This window comes from Zootoca vivipara, chromosome 13 (assembly GCF_965207765.1).
Source record: "Zootoca vivipara chromosome 13, rZooViv2.hap1.1, whole genome shotgun sequence".
Classification (NCBI taxonomy): Eukaryota; Metazoa; Chordata; class Lepidosauria; order Squamata; family Lacertidae; genus Zootoca; species Zootoca vivipara.
Window position 1 is genome coordinate 39603354 of NC_142596.1, and position 19845 is coordinate 39623198.

General features: G+C 43.9%; 1 protein-coding gene across 1 annotated transcript in view; it reads left to right on the forward strand.

The window, feature by feature from the left end:
* XYLT1 (xylosyltransferase 1) overlaps positions 1 to 19845 on the forward strand; it is a 188971-nt gene that overhangs the window by 56255 nt on the left and 112871 nt on the right. Inside the window, exon 2 of the mRNA XM_035130694.3 lies at positions 3467 to 3505. Coding sequence (XP_034986585.3) covers positions 3467 to 3505 — 39 coding nt within the window. The remainder of the gene's footprint in view (positions 1 to 3466; positions 3506 to 19845) is intronic.

Below are 19845 nucleotides of genomic sequence, written 5' to 3' on the forward strand. Positions count from 1 at the left end.
TGACTTTTCTTTCTCCCTCCTCCTTTCTTAGCAGCTTAAATTCTGTTTGTTTGTGGTGGGTGGGTGGGTGTGGGTGTAAATCTTTACTTCTGTTAATTGGACAGCACCCTTAATTTCAGAATAGAAGCTGTTGTGGTCTATTCTCTTAAGCTCTGTGGTCCACGGCTGGTGTTTGATGCAAAGGTTATTAGTTCCTAACTGGAAATGTTACTGGAAAGACCTCTGCAGGGCGTGTGGGGAACCTTTGGCCCTCCAGCTGTTGTTGAACTACAACTCCCATTATCCTTTTTTAAGGGTCCAGGGCAGGTGTCACCCATGGGCCCTTCGAGGGGACTGGGGCCCAAGCTGCTGTCTATGTATGCAGGCAGCTCTTCAGGTAACCTAGTCCAAGTCCATTTACAGGTTCAAAAATAGGCCCACAAACTGAGTAAGAACCGTAAAGTGTTCAGAGGGGCCCAGAATTTTCCAATTGACAGGCTGTGTTGAGAAAGTAGCAGCAATTCTGTTCCATGAGTTGAGCTTTTGATTGCTTTTGGAAGCCACACAGAGTTACGTGTAGCTTATAGCATTAAGTCTTCCTTGGCTCCGAGTTCAAGATCAAATTAGTGATGAATAGTTTCTGACAACTTTATCATAATAATGTAACGGTGATACCCAGTGCAGTGAATAGTTTAATTATGGTATTCCTCCTTTTGACAGGTGAGTTTGGTGCCAGGAACCAAGTATATAATTGTTTTCTGTCTCTTTGGACCACAGTTTGGGTGTACCTGGAGCTTGCCCCCCTCTTCCTTTCATGTTGCCTTCCTTAGCTGTCAACAGGGTTTGAACAAAGTCATTCTGGACAGCTTAACCAACTGTCTGCCAGACAATGGGTCATAATGCCCATTGCCAGGACCCAGGTTTGGGGGACTCTTGGGCAAGATGCCCAAACCGGAAGCCCCTACCTGAGTGGGCCCATTTTCTCCTCACTACCCATTTTATTGCCCCCCCCTTCCCTCAGTTCCCAGTCCATAACACCAGCCAGAGAGAGCACATTCATATTCCAGCCAGGCAAAAACACTCAAGGAGGGTGTGAGGGAGGACTTGTGAGGGAAGTGGTTTGGGAAAGGAGGTGTGGCCTGAGGGGAGTTTTGAAAGCCTGAGGTTCGCCACTCCTGCTCTTCACATTTGTTTGGAGAGAGAAACATGCTAAGAGATGATGGAGGAGTTGAGTGGCAGGACATCCAGGGATAATAATGGGCCCTCTGCAGGTACCCAGCAGTGCCAGCTCTGACATTAGTCCTGGTAATGGCAAAAGCCAAAATGTGAGTGGTTTCTTTGAAGAAGCTTTTCTTGTAACATGTAAGGGCCAGCTCCGTATTTATGTTGTGTCTTCAACTGCCGTTCAACCAGCAGTCTTGGAGAAGTGCTTGGAAGAAGTGCTTGGAAGATGTTCAATGCTCCCCTCCTCCTTCCACCCAGCTTATCTCGAGCACCACCCTTCTCTCTACTGATATGGCTTCTTCCTAAAACCTTTTCAATGCCCTCTTCCAGGAAAGTGACCTAAGAACAGGGCATCAGAAGTTGTCTCAGACTTTAGCTCAGTTCCATGTAGCTTGACTAACAAGGACTTAATAGAATTTCAGACAAGGTTGTCTTCCAGCCCTACCTGGAGATGCCAGAGACTGAACATGGGACCTTCTGCATGCAAAGCAGATGTTCTGCAATCGAGCTGCTTTACCCTTCCGGCTCTTACCTGGCAGTGCAGATGTTCCTGTTCAGCTTTGTCACTGCATCCCTGTAGCTTTGCTATAAGCAAGACGCATCAATCATAGAATCATAAAGAGCTGGAATGGGCTGCTGGGGTTGTGTAGTCCAACCCTTGTCATGGCAGAGCTGCCAGTCAATTTAGGCAGCTCTCAGCTAGATGGCCCAGTGGTCTCACTTGGTATGATGCAACTTCCTGAGTCCCGAATGCAGACACTGATCATTGGAGGACAGGACACAGCTCGGTGGTAAAACACAGATTTTGTATGCAGAATGTCCCAGGTCCAACCTCCAACAAGTATAGCTGGGGGAGACTCCTGTCTGAAAATTGCTGCCAGTCTCCATAGACAATACCGAGGAGCCAGATAGATCAGCTTCCTGTCCTCACTAGGTGAATACGAAAGTTGCTTCCCAGAATGTTTCTTTTAGCATGGAATCATGCAGCTATAAAGCCATGCCTCATCAGGTATGTAAAGAGGAAGAGGAGCATGACAGTTACCTGTTGCTATTTTGCCTGCGGCTTCAGGAGTAGATTTGCAGGTAGCTGCAATCACCAAGATGGTTAGAATTCTTCATCTCGGAGGGGGTGGGGGTGAGGCCCCTCCCCCAAGTGACAAGCAGGAACCAACTGTAAACAGAAGCCTTCTGATTCCGACAGGCATGATGGATGAAAGAGAGAGCATCATTGACCTGGTTTCACTTCGTTAAGCTTTCCAATTAAGCAGGGGTGCGACAGAAAACGAGGAATATCTGCAGCCATCAAGCACAGCTGTTTTGCAGAAGTGTGCATGTTTCTTTTGTACTAAAGAAACAAACAAACCACACAACTATTTTCCAAAAAGAGAGAGAGAAATCTCACTGAATTGGGGGGTGGCAGGGTTCTTAAATTCCCATCTTCTTCCTAGAATTTGAGTTCTGGAGAACATGGTCATAGTGGCTAGTACACAGAGTAGAACTAGCATTGGATACAACTCTTTGTTCTTGGATTATTTCCAACACAAATTGACTGAGATAAAAACTTGGAACTGAACATTTCAGTCACACTAGAAAATTATGTCTGAGGACATTAAGGAGTGGGACAGGCACTTGCTCCCCTTCCGCATCACACCATTGAATGGAAGCTGCCTTACGCTATGCAGTGAGGAGACCACCAGAACATTTTCACATAGCTGCCAAGTTATCCCTTTTTTTAAGGGATTTTCCCTTATGCTGAATAGGCTTCCTCGCGAGAAAAGGGAAAACTTGGCAGCTATGCATTTTCAGCCCTTTCTTGAGCCAGAGGACAGGGATTTAAAGCTGCTCTTGATCCCAGTTCAGGGACCGAAGGAGCTCCAGCTTATCATCAGGAATGTAAGGAGGCAGCAATTTCCATCCTGTTCTGGGTTCATGGCCATCAGCACTGTTCTGTTCTGCTACAGTTCGGCTTCCAATGAAACCTTTTATTTATTTATTTTTTGTCTTGCTATCTGCTGCAACCGAAATTTACACAGTTAATTAGATAATTAATTTTAGTGAATGTCAATGAAAGGGAAATGTCAAAAACAAAGCAGAAAAATAATGTAATAGTTTATGTAATGTTTGTGGACTTAAAAAAACACCAATACTATGAATACTAAATAATAATAATAATAATAATAATAATAATAATAATAATAGGTATGTCTACTTGCAATTTGCCTCTTTGAAATAATTCATTTTTTCTTCTGTGTTTTCCTTGCAGGACCAGCCTCTCAATCCTTACAAAGGCTTGGAAACCCAGGTTAGTTCTTTATTATCATGTCCTCTTCTTAAAGTCTTTATTCAAATTCTGGGGTGTTCTGGCATGCCCTTCCTTTGAAAGCCAGGATTTCACCTGTCATTACATCTTGACTGTGCCTTGTTGAAAAGTGTACTTTTTGTCATTTCTAAGGATGTCATTTCCACCTTGGAGGGGGAAGCAAACTATTTGTACCGCACTTTCTGTATCGTCTCTTTATTTCTTTGCTCATCCTCCCAGACAGATGGCACGCTGGGAAAGAAGACAATGGCGTCTCTTTTCAGATTTTCACCCACAGTGTAAAAAAAATGCATCGTGTGTCAGACGTTGCTTTTAAGGTCACCGCGACGGGAAGTGTTTCACAGATTCAGTGAGAGACAAGTTCAGTTTCTTTATTATTTATTAAACAAAATTTGGGACCACTTCACATCATAAAGTGGTATGTGGGGTGAGGGTGGGGAGAACAGAGTACAAGACAGACACAAAAGCTCTAGGCGTAATAAAATCAGTTCAGCAAACTCTGAAACAATAAAACCATCCATACAAACTCTATAAACAACAAAACAATTTCATCAGGCTTCCATAAACGACTGAGTCATATATTTGCGACCCTTCGTGTGATGGTGTCATTAAATTCCCTTCTTCACTTCTTTGATTGGGGGAGGGGGTGACAGTTATCTTGGTGACAGGGATGCAGCGAGATGGCACAGATTTAATCCATTTGCCTCAAGTGTGTCTGATATCTCGTTGGCAGTTAGAATAAGTATTTCTGCCCTTGCCTCCTGATCTCTTAGGGTGGTATCCAAAGCTAGTCCTACTGAGAGTAGACCCATTGAAATTAGCGGACTTGGCAAACTTAATTTCAGCAGATCTCCTCTGAGTTGGTTACAACCTTTAACTCTTATTGACAGATCTTTTGATGCCATTGGCTTAGCTGCTGTGATGTCACAGCAGCAGCTCATGGAAGCTGAAGTGCTAGCTACGACTTTAGAATCCCAAGTTCTAGCATTTCCACAGTCCACAAGGAAGCTGCTGTTAAACTGCTTCACCTTTTGCCCATGGGCAGTGGGCTTTAGAGGTTGTAAAATGGAACTTGGCTTGTGTGGTTTTCTTTGGGTATTTCATAGCTGCTTGTTGAAGAGGGAAGAGGATGGTTGCAACTTGTGCATAGAATGGCTTTTAAAAAGTGTACTGGCGGGAGTGGTGTCTACCACAACATTACCTCATCACTGAGAAAACACAACCTGCGCTACTACCGAGCAAAGACCTTTCCAAAGCTTTTTAGATGTGATTTCAATTCTGCCGAGTGATTCTGTCGATGCTACTTTTGTGATTTTGTGACCTCAGTTTATTTGGTCAGCAGTGGGTGTAGTGTCTGCGTTGTTGTATTTTAATCATTTTGTTCATTTTTAAAAACCACCATGAGAACGATTCAAGACAGTGTAAACCTACTTTAGAAACCAAAAAAGGGGCGGAAGGGTTTAAGAGCAGCATGCCTCTTAGGAATGGGGGACAGATTCAATTTAATTTGAATGTAAAAGTGAATCTGCCTAATAATTCACACTTTCTGAAACAGTACAATGGAAGCATCCTTCCAAACAGGAAATTATTTGCATTTTCCCATGCTGTTCTCCAGCCCAATAAATGTGTGCAAAAATGTGTGTACAGTGGTACCTCGGTTTACAAACACAATTGATTCCGGAAGTCTGTACTTAACCTGAAGCGTACTTAACCTGAAGCGAACTTTCCCATTGAAAGTAATGGAAAGTGGATTAATCCGTTCCAGACGGGTCCACGGAGTACTCAACCTGAAGCGTACTCAACCCGAGATATGAGTGTAATTGGTTCCAGAAGTCTGTTCATAAACTGAAGCGTTCATAAACTGAAGCACACTTTCCCATTGAAAGTAATGGAAAGTGGATTAATCCGTTCCAGAAGGGTCCGCGGAGTACTTAAACTGAAAATACTCAAACCGAGGCGTACTTAAACCGAGGTATGAATGTAGTGAGATCAATGGTCAGGGAATTCCAGTGAGTAGGTCCTGCTGCCACACTGTAGCTTGGATTCCTTGGAAGCATGGAACAAAAGTCATGTGGCAACTGTAAAAAAATGCCAGTTATCCAATTGGTCACATGATTGCTAATGGTGGTGGTTTGGGGAAAGGGAGCCAAAATGGCACCTAATCCCACTGAGATTGGTAAAATGGGTCTTCCCTGCCTCAGTTCCTCCCTGAACACAGCTAGGTAGTGTGTGCATGCATATAGTCGACTACAGTAGACATCAAGCATTTCAAAAGTCAAGAATTGCCGAGCCTGAGGCCTGTGGTTTTCCATTTAGCCACAGAGCGTGTATAAAATGTCTTTGGCATCTGCCCTTCTAATTTGCCTTCCCCGACCCGAATGTAGTTCAGCCTTCATGCGTATTAATTCCTTGCTAAGTGAGTGCCAAGGCGAATGCCAGCTGGCTTTCAAAGTCTTTGTGGTCCCCCCCCACCTTTTTTTTTCCAGGAGGACATAAATATTTCCAGCAGGCAGAAGAAGCTGTGCTTATACACACACACACACACATGCACACCTGTTCTTAAATAATTAAGATCGAGATTAAGTGTGTGGTTCTACTCATGGATAAGAGCAAATGGGGGAATTGCTGGGTGTGTTTCAAAGCTGGGACTTCTCAGCCAACTGTTTTGCTAGTCTCTTTTATTTGAGATCTATTACGGGGGCCGGGAAACAGTTTTTCATGTGTGCCGTCTTTGTATCTTGCGGTGCTGAGACCGAGTCAAAGCAGTTCAAAAGCAGGAACTGAGATCAAGGAGGGCTTACCGGGGAGACAAAACTCAAATGATCGTGTTTTGCATGTTGTGAAAGGGCCAGAGTTTGAGCATCAAGAGAGATGATCATTGGAGGCAAAAAGATAGATTTGTTTTTTGCTGCATTTTCTTCTTCTTTTCTGAAGCCATATTTCTCATGTTCAAAGCTGGCAGCAGAAAGTACGGAGGAGGAAATCTCCCATGGCTGTCAAGCAACTCTGCATTGGGTTCCGACTTAAACTATTGCACATACTCCCATGTGTCTATGTTTTGAAAAGAAGAACACATGGCAGGTTTGAAATGTTCGATGCAGTTGATTTTTTGTGTGTTTGTGTGCCTGTAGCAATATCTAATGTAAATCTATTAATTTTCCACATCACACATAAAACACCATATTGCACAACACATCAACCCCTTTGCTTTAAAATATTTTATCAAATTCTTACAGTTCACTCCAGTTTTCCCCCCCTGCATATTGCCATGAGGTCTCAGGAGGTTATAAACGCAATGTTCTTGAAGCATATAATCCAAAAATGTTTGCCACACATTATAGAAAAGATGGGGATTAGTATTCCCTTTGGTCTCACGAATCTGGCACATCAGCTTTTCAGCCAGGGCTATTGTCCTTGTTCTGAATGCAACTGATTCTTGAAAGGATGTAAAGCCCTATTGCCTCTGGCTGCAGAAGTTTGGGGAATATTGGTGGTACTAAGCCAGGAATAGTAAACATGAAGCCTTCTAGATATTGTTGGACTCCAACTCCCATCATCCCCATATGCGATGCATAAATATAGGAAGGTGGACACCTGGCGTGACAGGAGTACAGGTGAAAAGGACCTAGGGGTCTTAGTGCTTGACATGCATCAACAGTGTGATGCAACAGTGAAAAAAACCTAATGGTATTCTAGGCTACATCAACAGAAGCAATAGTATCACTTGGCGTCCTGAGTCCAGTTCTGGGCACCACAGTTTTAGAAGGATGTTGACAAGCTGGAATGTGTGTAGATGAGGGCAACCGAGATGATCAAGGGTCTGGAAACCAAACCTTATCAGGAACGGTTGATGGAGCTGGGTATGTTTAGCCTGGATAAGAGGAGACCAAGAGGTGATATGATAGCCATCTTCAAATACTTAAAGGGCTGTCACATGGAGATGGAGAAAACTTGTTTTCTGCTGTTCCAGAAGGTAGAACCCAAACCAGTGGATTCAAATCACAAGAAAGGTGATTCCGACTAAACATCAGGAAGAGCTTTCTGACAGTAAGAGCTGTTGACAGTGGAATGGACTATCTTGGAAGGTGGTGGGTTTTTAAGCAGAGGGTGGATGGCCACCTGACAAGGATTGTTTAGCTGTGGTGGCTGCATTGCAGGGCATTCCATAAGATGACCGTTTGGGTCCCTTCCAACTCTACAATTCTGTGATGCCATGATGGGCGTCACAGTCCAACAACACTTGAAGGGCACTGGCTGCCTCTGTGCTAAAGGACTGGAAAGGAAAGGTAGATAAAAAGAAATCTGATTTTATAATTCCTCTAATAATCCATGAGTCCAATACTTGTGAGCAGCAATTTCAGGATAAGAGCATCATGGGACATTGCTAGTTGTCCACCAGCTTTAGTTTGCTGTTGGCCATGTTTAGGGCAAAGGGCTCTTGCACAGTGGTGGTTCATCTGCCTTCCATGCAGAAGGTCCCTGGTTTAGTCCCAGCATCTCCAGGTAGAGCTGGGAAAAACCTCCATCTGTAACCCTGCAGAGCCACTGTCCATCAGTGTATAGACCAGGATCCCCCAAACTTGGGTATCCAGCCGATTTTGGACTACAGTTCCCATCATCCCTGACCACTGGTCCTGCTAGCTAGGAATGATGGGAGTTGTAATCCAAAAAAATCTGGAGACCCAAGTTTGGGAAACACTGGTATAGACTATACGGAGGTAGATAGACCAAAGGTCTGGCTTTGTATGTATATGGCAGCTTCCCATGTTCTTCAAAGTAAATGCAAGAAAAAAAATCAAATCAGTTGATGGTTTTCCTTTAGGTCTTCCATTATCTACTCTCCAGATGAGTTAGTGGAGATTATCAGGCCATTTCTGATCTAGAATATGTTGCCAGTAAGGGGTGTGGGTGGATGAGTGAAAGGCAGCAGTTAACCATGCAGTTTGTACTATTAGACTAATAAATTGGATTTACTGGAAAATCTTACAATGATATAGTATTAACTCCCAACTCGTTGATGCTTCCAGAAGTCTTATTAATGTCAGTTTCATAAATATTCTCCCTTTCCATTTTTATTATTATGCTCAAGGCAATTTTCATCAAAACTGACAAATGTGTAACAGCAATGAACACATCAGCCTGTGAAACAATTACACCACAATATACACAGAACAATGGAATAAACTGAAACTGTTCATAATAATAAGACAGTAGACATAAATATCAAGACACTGATATCTGGTAAAAAAAAAATTACTCAGTATAATAATCAGTAAAGCCAACCACATCAATCAAATTCCATGTTCCCAGGGATTGGCCTTTGCCACCCAGCAGTGGAGGGAGAGAGTAGCCAGAATCTCAGCCTTCCATATGACAGGAAATGATTTGCATGTGCATGTGAGACTGAGAATTTGTGCAGGAACTTAGGAGCCAATCAGTGTACACGCTGGGTATGTTATAGCAATCATCACAACGTTCCATTGGCAGAAGAGGCATTAGGCTGCACCATTAGCGAGGAAGAGTGCCCTTCCTGATCCCTTAAGGGATCTTGGAGGGTGGTGCTTCCTGTTCAGAAGCCCAGTTCAGGGGCTGATGGGCCAGAGCACCCTCTGCCAGTAGTCAGGTGGTGGAGTCTACCAGAATCAGTTTGCGCCGTAGGCAGACCCCAACTGCAGTTGACTCATATCAACCAGCAGGTGGGCTGTGTGGGTCAGGGGTGACCAAAGTTATAGTCCTGCAACAGATTCCCTATCCATGGTTTAACTTTTCTAAACTGTAAAAATTGTTAGCAAAGTCACTTGGGTCCACAGAGAAAAGAAATACTGATAAGTTTACTTAGGGAAACTGGAAGGGAGAAAAACCAGTGTATAATCCGAAGAGAAAGGAACAGAGAGGGGTTTTGTCTTTCCTACTTCAGGCCTTTTTAGGGATGCGGGTGGCGCTGTGGGTTAAACCACTGTGAGCCTAGGGCTTGCCGATCAGAAGGTCGGCGGTTTGAATCCCCGCGACGGGGTGAGCTCCCGTTGCTCAGTCCCAGCTCCTGCCAACCTAGCAGTTTGAAAGCACGTCAAGGTGCAAGTAGATAAATAGGTACCGCTACAGCGGGAAGGTAAATGGCATTTCTGTGTGCTGCTCTGGTTCGCCAGAAGCGTCTTTGTCATGCTGGCCACATGACCTGGAAGCGCTACGCCGGCTCCCTTGGCCAATAACGCGAGATGAACGCCGCAACCCCAGTTTCGGTCACGACTGGACCTAATGGTCAGGGGTCCCTTTACCTTTACCTTTACTTAAGGCCTTGTACATAGGAGGGAAACAGTCAACCAACAGAGGATACAACATAGTCAATCCAGAGCATATTGTGCCTCAATAAACATCATTCTATCCAGCCTGGTTGCAAAGGCCCCAGCCACCCACTCCAGTTGGCTGGTTTGCTGAAAACTCTTGTAAGTTAAACTAAACTAAATTGAAAACTAAATGATCCCTAAGAAAAATAAGGGCTTGGTGCTTGTTAGTTATCCCAGTGCCTTCTTATACTCTTCTGGGCCAATGTCCTTTGAGACCAGCTTTCCAAAATGGGAGCTCGGGCCTTGCTTTACAGTGCTTCCAATCCTACTTTTACAGTTGGTGATCGAGAACAGGAACTCCCTCATGGTGAACAAATGTGTGGGCCCTTGCTGGTGAATATCTTTATAGCCAAGGAAACATTTGAACCATGGCCAAAGCTCAAGAAGGCTGCATGCAGGACTTGCCCCAAAGAACCATGGGAATTGTAGTTTGTTCAGGGTACTGTGAGTTATAGCTCTGCGAGGGATTAACCACAGTTCCCAGGATTCTTTGGCGGAAGTCATGCATTTCAAATTAATAGTATGTACGCAGCCTAACAGGACAGCTGCGGGTCGTGTAAACTTTCAAGGTTACATAGCCCCTGCTCCTGTAAAACCTGAAAATAACTTTATAGAAAGCTGATACCTCAAATCTTGATAATAAAGCGGCAACAAATCAATTAAGTTTTATCAGTAAGCTCCAGATCGGCTTCATGGTAACCTTTCAAAGCTGCCTTTTTCTTTTGACTTTGAAAACACAGAAACGTGTCATTTGAGAGCTGGAAGAAATGGAGGTCGCCACCTTTTATTTTTGGCATCAAACTGATGACTGGCAGAAGCCCCCGCCGCCGCCGCCCACCACTTTTTTTTTAATAAAAAAAATTCATTTATCCCAATCAAAGAGTTTGAGCACATAAGGCATTCTTCACAGTTTGACCTTTTAAAACTGTCAGAATGATATTAAACTGGGAGCATTATCATCTTATTTCGACTTGCGAGCCAGGGTGCCGTCTAAATCCTGCTTCGAATGGCGACTTTTTAATGTGACCTTTGGCAAGTTGCTTGTGTTGCAGACTCACAAGGACGTGGCTTGGAGTTGTTGTGTTAGAGGCAAAGCCAGAGCCCCAGAACTGCAGCCGTTGGAGAGGGTGGAAGTCACCGATTCCACCCAAGTAGCTGTGGGGTTAAGCTCTTGTTACGACTATTATTGCCGTTTTCTTAATTGCCTTCCAAGCAACAGTCACGAGGCAATTTACACGTTAGATTAGAAGCGGTTAAAAACACACAAAAACAGCCATTACCTCAGAAAATAAAGTATGGTACATTCTCAAGAGACTACATGCTGAATTGGATGTTAACAACAAAAACTGACCCGATACAGAAAAAGAACAAAATAAATGCTATGAATACAAAAATGAAGCCGTTTTTTTGTTTGGACTTCTAACTGTTTTCTTTTTTTTCTTTTTTCTTTTTCTTTATATAATTTAAGTATTATGATTTTGTAATTCTTAGTTATATTATGTTGGAAAGTTGGATATGATTTATAAGACTTACTTTGAGTTAACAAATCTTTATGTTTGTATGAATGGATTAGATCTGTATGAGTTAAATGGTTTGTATGATTTGCCTGATTTAGTAAATTTTTATGTTTTGTATGAATGGACTTGATATGTATGAGACATATGATTTAAGGACTTGTAAATTTTTTAAAAGATCAATAAAGTATATTTTTTAAAGTAAAAAAAAATGAAGCCGTGTTTCATTGGAACTTTCCATCTCCATGATAGATTTATCATAAATGGCCGACAAATGGAGGCAAACTCCGTAGGTTCAGCTGCATCCAGAGATACTCTTAATTTATAAGTCAGGTATTCCCCCCCCCCGAAATTAGAATAAACATTACTTTGTGGAACCAGATATTTAAGGACAAACCCTAGGACTGTGATATAGTCAAAAGGGCAGCTACTGATAGAAAAATGACAAGCGGTTTGCATATGAAGTCTGTATTTCACTCATCAGAAATTGGCGGAAGATGCAGTTTGGGCTGTGAACTCTGTTTTTGTTGTTGTTGGTTTTATTATTAAAGGTTTTCTTGATTTACAGAAATATATGCAATGTCTCTCATAACATTTTTACAGATCAGTTTCATTAGTTGAGACATTGGGAAGAAAGAGGGGGATAGAAGGAGATGGGGGAGATGAGGGGGGGTAAGGTGGCGGTGTTTCTATTTTACTTAATATACGGGGGGGGGGGTTTGTCAGCGTCACTTGTGCAGGTTATCTGTTGTTCCCTTGTGTTCCTTTGGTGGTGAGAGAGGTTGGGGTCGGCCTAGGGTATGGTTGTTCATTTGTGGTTGGCTGTAGTGGTTTTTGTTTCGTGTGTGAGTGGGGTGTGTGTGTGTTTTGGATCAGGTTAGCCATATTTATTTGTATGCTGTTGGTGGATTTTTGTCATTGTCCTGTTGGGCTGTGTAAATGATAAAGGGGAAGTCGTCTTCTTCTATTTGTCCCCGTGTCAGTTTCAGCTTATTGGTTAATTTTTCTAGTAGGGCTGTTTCCCATCCTATTTGGTACCATTGGACCATGCTTACTCCTGACAGGTCTTTCCAGTGTATGGTTATGGTGCTTCTGGTTGTGGAGAGTAAGTGGGTTATGAGTTCTTTGTAGTGTACTTGGGCATTATTGTCTTGGAAAATGTTTAGTAAGGCCAATTCTGGGGTCATTTCTAATGTTTGCTTGGTTATTTTACTTATTTCCCGTATGGTTGTTGTCCAGAATAGTTGAATTTTGGGGCACTCCCACCACATGTGGAAATATGTGCCTGTTAAGGTGCACCCTCTCCAGCATTTTTGTGAGGTTCCTGGGCGTATTAGCACTAGTTTTCTTGGTGTTAGGTACCACCTGTAGGTGAGTTTCAGAATGAGTTCTTTCCTTTTTGTTGATATGGATTTTTGTTGTTGTTTTATACTTTTTCTTTTCTTTTTCATTTTCTTACTGGACAGCTCTTTAAACTTCTTAATGATGTATTGAGATTAAACAGCAACAACATTTAACATAATATTAAATCCATACAAAGCAGACCCTTTCGACTAAGTCCCATTTATCTAGCTTGATAAAAGCCTGTTGGAACAAAATTTTTATTTCGTTTTTTGAAATTATACAGCTAAGAAGATACATGTAACAAGTTGCAATAGCATTTCCCTGTAATCCCTCCATCTCTCTCCCTGACGCGGCAACGGAGTGGTGTTTTTAATGGAAGATGTTGTTCCAGAGCTGCAGGTGTGTGTGTGCGTTGAAGATGCCACACTGCAGAATTGTCGGTTGAGAAATAGTGAAGGGATACCGAGTTTTTATAAAGTCATCTGCATTTTGTTTACCCCTCAGGGCTTTCAGGTGTTTAGTGAACTTTTCCATTAATGCCGCTGTCCATATATTTTTGTCTGCATGGGGAGACAATTTAAACTGTCTTCACTTGTTTCCAGAAAGTGCAGATATCAGGCGCCTGAGCTTGGAAATACATTACATTTGGGGAAATTGCTCTGTAAAAATTTTTTTTTAATGTGACAAAATTGCATACAACTGAATATTCTGGAAGAAATTCTTACAACAATTTTGATGAATTTTCATAAGAGCTTTTTTTTAAAAAAATCACAAGCTGATGTGGAAGTGTGCAGAACTGAAATTAAGTTTGGGAAAATGAGAAACGAAAATAGACAGATTCACCCATCCCTAATCTGCAGCTTCTAGTAAGTAGCAAGGTGGATCCTGCAAGCCTAATGCCTACCCACCTCTGCCCTAAGCTTCAGAAGGGGATATCGGCAGCTTCCAGCGAGATGGCACCAGTGTGGGCGTTCTGGGGTCAACACACACGCTTCAGGTCAACGAGGACTTTAGCTAATTGGTTTATTATAATGGAAGCTCTTGTATGCAGGTTTCTGCTTCATCACTTGCAGATATTGGACTAAGAAGGAGATGGGGGATTTTAATATATGCACAGTGCAATATTTAGCCATCAGTTAGTGTCATCTTTTACAAATGACTGTATCCACCACTCCATCTGATCCACCAGCTCCATGCCTGGCTGGAGGTCCATCCTTCTGACCTCCACGCATTTGGTGAAGGTCAGAATTGTATTTGTGCAGGCTCCTCTGTGCAATCAGGGCTCCAGATCAAATGGAGTTGCCTATTCCAGTGGTGCTGAAGTCAAAGGGCTGGGCCAGTGATGTGACCCAGGTCTCCCTTCTCCGTCAACCTTAAGAACCTAAGAGAGTCTCTTGGGTCAGGTCAGTGTCCCATCTAGTCCAGCATCCCATTCTCATGGCGGCCAGCCAGATGCCTTTGGAAAGCCCACAAGCAGGACTTGAACACAACAGCTCTCTCTCCCCTCCTGTGGTTTCCAGCAACTCATATTCACAGGTGGACTGCCTTCGACAATGGTGGGCTTCCTCTGCCTTTTGCTCCAACCTGTATGGAGGAAGGAAATATCATAAGAGACCTCTGCGTGCTTCCCTCTTGTTCCAGTCCACAAATCCCAAAGCTATAAAGTGGTGGAGGGGTGCCCATAAAGCAACTCCGCAAAGCCATCTGCACTTCATGGTAGCTGGTCTTAATCATTTTTCCAATCAAAGGCCGGTTGGCATCCTAATTGATTTTATATTATGTCCCTTACCAGAAGGGAGAAGGCGTGTGCTTACCAGGGCAGCACAAAGAGAGCAGGTCTATTCTTACTGCTGTATTTAATGCTGCTGCTAATCACGGAGATTAGGCTGAAACAATTACAACAGCTAATTAAAGAACAATGCGGGTTTTGGCATCTTTTTTGCAGACAGCACTACCGGGAATTCCTAACTCAGGCAAAGTAGAGATAATTAAAAATCGAGCTCCGGTTTCCTCGCACGGGCATCTGGATCATACTGATTAAACTGCAAACAAAACAAACACGCAAAAACAGATGAAACCAACACTTTGCAGCCTATCCAATTTCACTTAAAGGGCCTTTTGGACAATTCATAAGCAGGAAAGTAGAAAGGGAGAAGAAAAGGCAGGGAGACAGCCAACTCTCAGCAGCCAATTAGGTGACTAAGCTATGAAGACGGATTGTGACTCTCCCTCACCCTCTTAAATGCCAAACGCTGAGTATTGCGAGCAATGGAGCCTCGTGGAGCACTCAAAATCGTTGGCGCTGCTACTGGCCGTGTCTGGACAGTCAGCTTAATAAGCCAAGAGAGGAATGAGCCTTTCGGCTGCACGTGCCTCTAGGGATGGATGGATCAAGCTCAATTCAGTCTGTGCCAGTTTTATGTGTGGCTGGTATTAAGTTTATTCAGTCCTGTTACAAGCTGCATGCGTAGTTCCTCTCCTCTTCCACCCCCCCAAAAAGAAGAAGTGCAAAGATCATTTGGCTAAGGAAAGCTACTTCCAATGAGTTGTTTGGATGCCAGACAATAGGAATCCCTGGTGTCCCAAAGCTCTACTCTTTCCCCCTCTCCTTTTGTGCACTTTTCCTCTTTCTGGTTGCCCTTCCTTTTCCCCTCGCAGTTAGGATGCAGCTTTCCTGTGGTGCCTTCGACCGAGATCAGGTAGTCCCTAGAAGCTGTTTCCTGCAAATGCTGCTTTGCAATAAGTGAGGGTGGATGGAGAATCCCATTCCTCCCAAAAGGCAAATTTCAAAACTTTGCAAAGAGGCTTAGACAGCAGTTGAAAGCCAGACACTCATTAAGAATTCACCGTACTGTACAGTTAATTTATAGTGCAATGGTGTACATGTCTGCTAATAAATGAGTCTCTGTGTTTAATGGGGCTTCCTCCCAGGTTAGTGGATACAGGATGGCAAGGGGTTGGTGTTGGGGGAAACTGTGTTCTTGTCAGTGCTATTTTTCTAGAGAAAGAGGTGCCAGAATTCACCATGAACACCTCCCTTGTTCTCTTATTATGGCAATGGCACCCACCTGAGAGGTGCCAGGACTGAGTTCCGGTGAGTTCTGGCTGGAAAAAAAGGCCCTGATTCTTGTGCCTTTAACAGCTGTATGGCTGTTCCACAGGTTAAGCATTTTCTAGTATTGAAATGCAATTATGGGGAAAGCTGCTCTCTAATTTTGAGTGAAGACATGCCCTCCATGGCAGCCATGTTGTGTTATGCCCCACTCCCATCGCAGCTGCTTTCTGATTGGCATCCACAGGACTCTCTCAAAATTTGAAATCTTCCCACTGGTCGGAAAATGTTGGCGCCCCTTCAGTTAGGTGATGGAACCAAGGACTTGCAGGAGTTCTTCAAGTGGAGGCTGGGGACAAGGGCATTTTTAGTTCTGGATTTCATGAAGTAAGCAGAAGGCTCGATTTGGACTGCTTCACAAGGCAGTTTATTCAATTTCTCCACTTCTGCGTGGCATGTGAACTTCCACATGACATCAAAGCCACTTCCAGAGAACTAATGGAATATAGCGCATGGTTAGAGTTTATTTCCATGTTATTTGATTCCAGGAGGGGAAAAAATTGCAGCTCCTTAACTCAGAAAATTGCTGGAACAGAGTGACAAAATTTGGGGTGCTATACTCGCATACGATTCTTCCCTGCTGTTTTCTTGGGAGAATCAGGGGGGGACAGAAGCACACACGTGCAGAAAAAATGGGGGAGTAGTGACGTTGTCCAATGACACCGATTGTTGTGTCACACCCTGTCCATTGGTTTATAGGACATGTATGACGTTCCAGTATATTGTTCAAAAAACACAGTTCCATAGACAGCTACTGCAGTGAGGATGGAACATAAGAAAATGGGTCAGAAACACTAGCATTATAATCGGGGAAACTAATACAATATTCCCCACATCTGAATGTGTGGTGGTCTATAAGACTTCCTCCAATCCTATGTTTCTCACAAGTGCAATACTGCATTTTGGGGGATCAGAGTTTAAAATAGACATTACTAATGTTGCATGTCCAATATTTACATGCTTGTGTGTGTGTGTGTGTGTGTGGCACAAGGTGCTCTTAACATTGCTTGAAAGTATTTGAGCACACATCCTCTCATAAAACGGGACGGCTAGATTTACAAACCTAGCTTACCTTGGAATTCCCAGGGACGGCAGCAACGCTTAACATGCATAAACAATGGTGCAATATAAAAGATATTGATGTAAAAAGGCTGTAAATTGCTTTCCCAAATATATGCCTTCATGTCTCGTCCAATGCACACGATTACTCATATTTGTGCAGGGCAGAAAGGGGAGAACGTTAAGCCGTTTATCAAACAATACATAAAGCTCAAAAGCTAATGCAAAAGCAGCGGGTCAGTTCTCCTGGCAAGAGGGATAGCACACAACTGTGAAAAGGTATTGGCATGTTGCATTAATTCCCCACATTCACCCCACCCCTTTCAACAGAAATGCTCAGAAAATGTCAACTGGATGCCCAAAATCCAGTCATCTTCACCACCATCCAAATTCATGTAGGAGCAACAGGAGCTCCCAGCACCAATCCAATGCAGCAACAGAATCTGGCACAACGTACTGGTAACAAAGGAGGGAACTGCTGGCCATGTCAACCAGGTCTTGCAAATAATTCAGTTGGTTAGAGCACGGTGCTGATAGTGCCAAGGTTGCAGGTTCGATGCCCCCGTGGGACAACTGCATATTCCTGCATTGCAGATGGTTGGACTAGATGATCCTTAGGATCCCTACCAGCTCTATGATTCTGTGAATTCTATGATTCTCTGTCAATTTAAACAGCCCGAAGGGGACGACACCTACACCTCATTAGAAGGGTATAATTTCACTAATGGGCTGGTTCAAAGAAGAGTTTGAAGAAGAGTTTGGATTTGATATCCCGCTTTATCACTACCCGAAGGAGTCTCAAAGCGGCTAACAATCTCCTTTCCCCTCCTCCCCCACAACAAACACTTGCGAGGTGAGTGGGGCTGAGAGACTTCAGAGAAGTGTGACTAGCAGCAGCTGCATGTGGAGGAGCGGAGATGCGAACCCGGTTCCCCAGATTACGAGTCTACTGCTCTTAACCACTACACCACACTGGCTCTCACCACACTGGTTGACAAATGCATTGGCAACCCATGGTTTGCAGTATCAGTAGATTCCATACCATGCTGAGTGTTCCACATAGTCATACAGTCCATAGTTTATGCTCTTTACCTTTCCCCCTGTCTTCCTTCATAATCCCCCAAGATTAATAATCCCCGGGTAGAGCAATGTCTCAAACCAGGGTTTGTCAGTTGAGGGTGCTGGCACTGATTTCCCCAAATATGGATTGCAAACAAACTTCAAACCATGGCTTCAGATCCTTGTTGAGCAGATGCTCACAAAGCATGGCTTGTCAGAGGCTGTTGGTTGAGAAATTCTGGGGTTCTCCATCCCTGGCATACATCAACAGTGGCTAGACCTGGTTTCTGCAGCTGAGGTTGTGTAAAGGGCATTTCTGGGCACAGCAGCTACGTGAGCATCCAAGAGTACTCCCAAAGGTTCCCTGGTTGCGATCTAGTCCAATGTCCTACTCTGTGCCGGAAATCCAGAGCTAGGACACCCCTGCCAGATGGCTGTCCAGCCTCTGTTTGAAACCTCCTGCAAGGGAGAGCCCACCACACCACTAGGTAATTGCTTCCTTTGCTGAGCTGACCATTGAGATGTTTCTCCTAATTTCCAACTGAATCCCACCTTTCTGTCTCTTATGCCCATTAAGGAAGTATAGGGGACTTTCTTCTGCAAGGTTCGAAAGATCTCAGAAGACCACTCCTCAGTAACCCAGAGCAGTGTGGCTGCCCCTGTTGTGCGGAATAGCATTCCTGCTGAAATACAACAAGGCACCCACTATCTGAGCTTTCCGGAAGCAGCTGAATACGTTTTTGTTTCGACAGGCTTTCCCAGCTGACTAAATGGGACTTTGCCATGAGTATCTATTTTGTATGCTTTTAGACTTGTCTTAACCGTATTTGCTCTCTTGAGTGGGACAGCCCTTTGGGTATTTGAGCGCTGTCATTCCCACCTCCACCACCACCTCAGTCTTCTCTAATCCAGGCTAAACATACTCAGTTTCTTCAACCTTATGCATATTTTTTTGCACTGTCCGTTAATCCAGTTTCTGGCTGTGACTCTCTGTCTTCCCAGAGTGCCTCTCCTGTGCCTTTAATGTGAAATGGCATTCAGGATGTGCCAGCTGGGGAAAAGAGCCCCTGCAATTTCCAGCTGTGGGGCTTAGGAACAATTTTCTATTCCACCCCCCCCCCCTTTTTAATGAGATAATTGCAAACATTGGGGCCAAATCAGTGCTTCACTTGTGCCAACCATGGCCTGGACTCCTGCACTGTGTGTAGGAGGTGCATGCATTAGTAATCTGGCATGGACACACCAGTTGAATGTTTTGTATTTCCCGAGAAGCAGTGCTGTGTGTGTGTGTAGCCACACACACACAAACCCCTCTTTCTACAATGCTCAGAACAGCCTTGGGGGTTATCATAACAGTTTTGGCTGACTACTTTTGTAAAGGGGAAAAGCTGGCAGGAGGGAGGGAGAGACGGAATTGAGTTTCCACGTCCAACAATCTGGTCAAACCCAGTTCAGTTATGCCTCGTGCTGGCAGCAGGGAGCCCAGAGGAATTAAAGAGGCATGGTTTTCCTTGCTGGTTAAGCAGGCGCTCAAAGGAAGCTAACCACGCGAAGGAAGAACAACCAATAAGGTCTGATACTGTTGCGTGCCGAGGCCAGCAGACATCCCCCCTAAATAACTCACACCACACACATAAATTTTGTTTGGGTTTTTGGCATTAATTTTGGCCACAACTTTATTTAAATACAATTTTAAAATTTGAGTGTTGGCTTAGGCATCGGTTGATCTTCTGTCCCCCACTTGGGACAGGACCAGCTCCGACTTCCCTATCCGTATAGGGAAGTCAAGTAAACACCTCGTGGGAGAGGAGGTAGCTGTGTCCAGGCACTCTCCCCTCGACCAGAAATGTTCCCCAAGCCTCGTGCTCTGTAATGGCCCTAGCCCCCGCA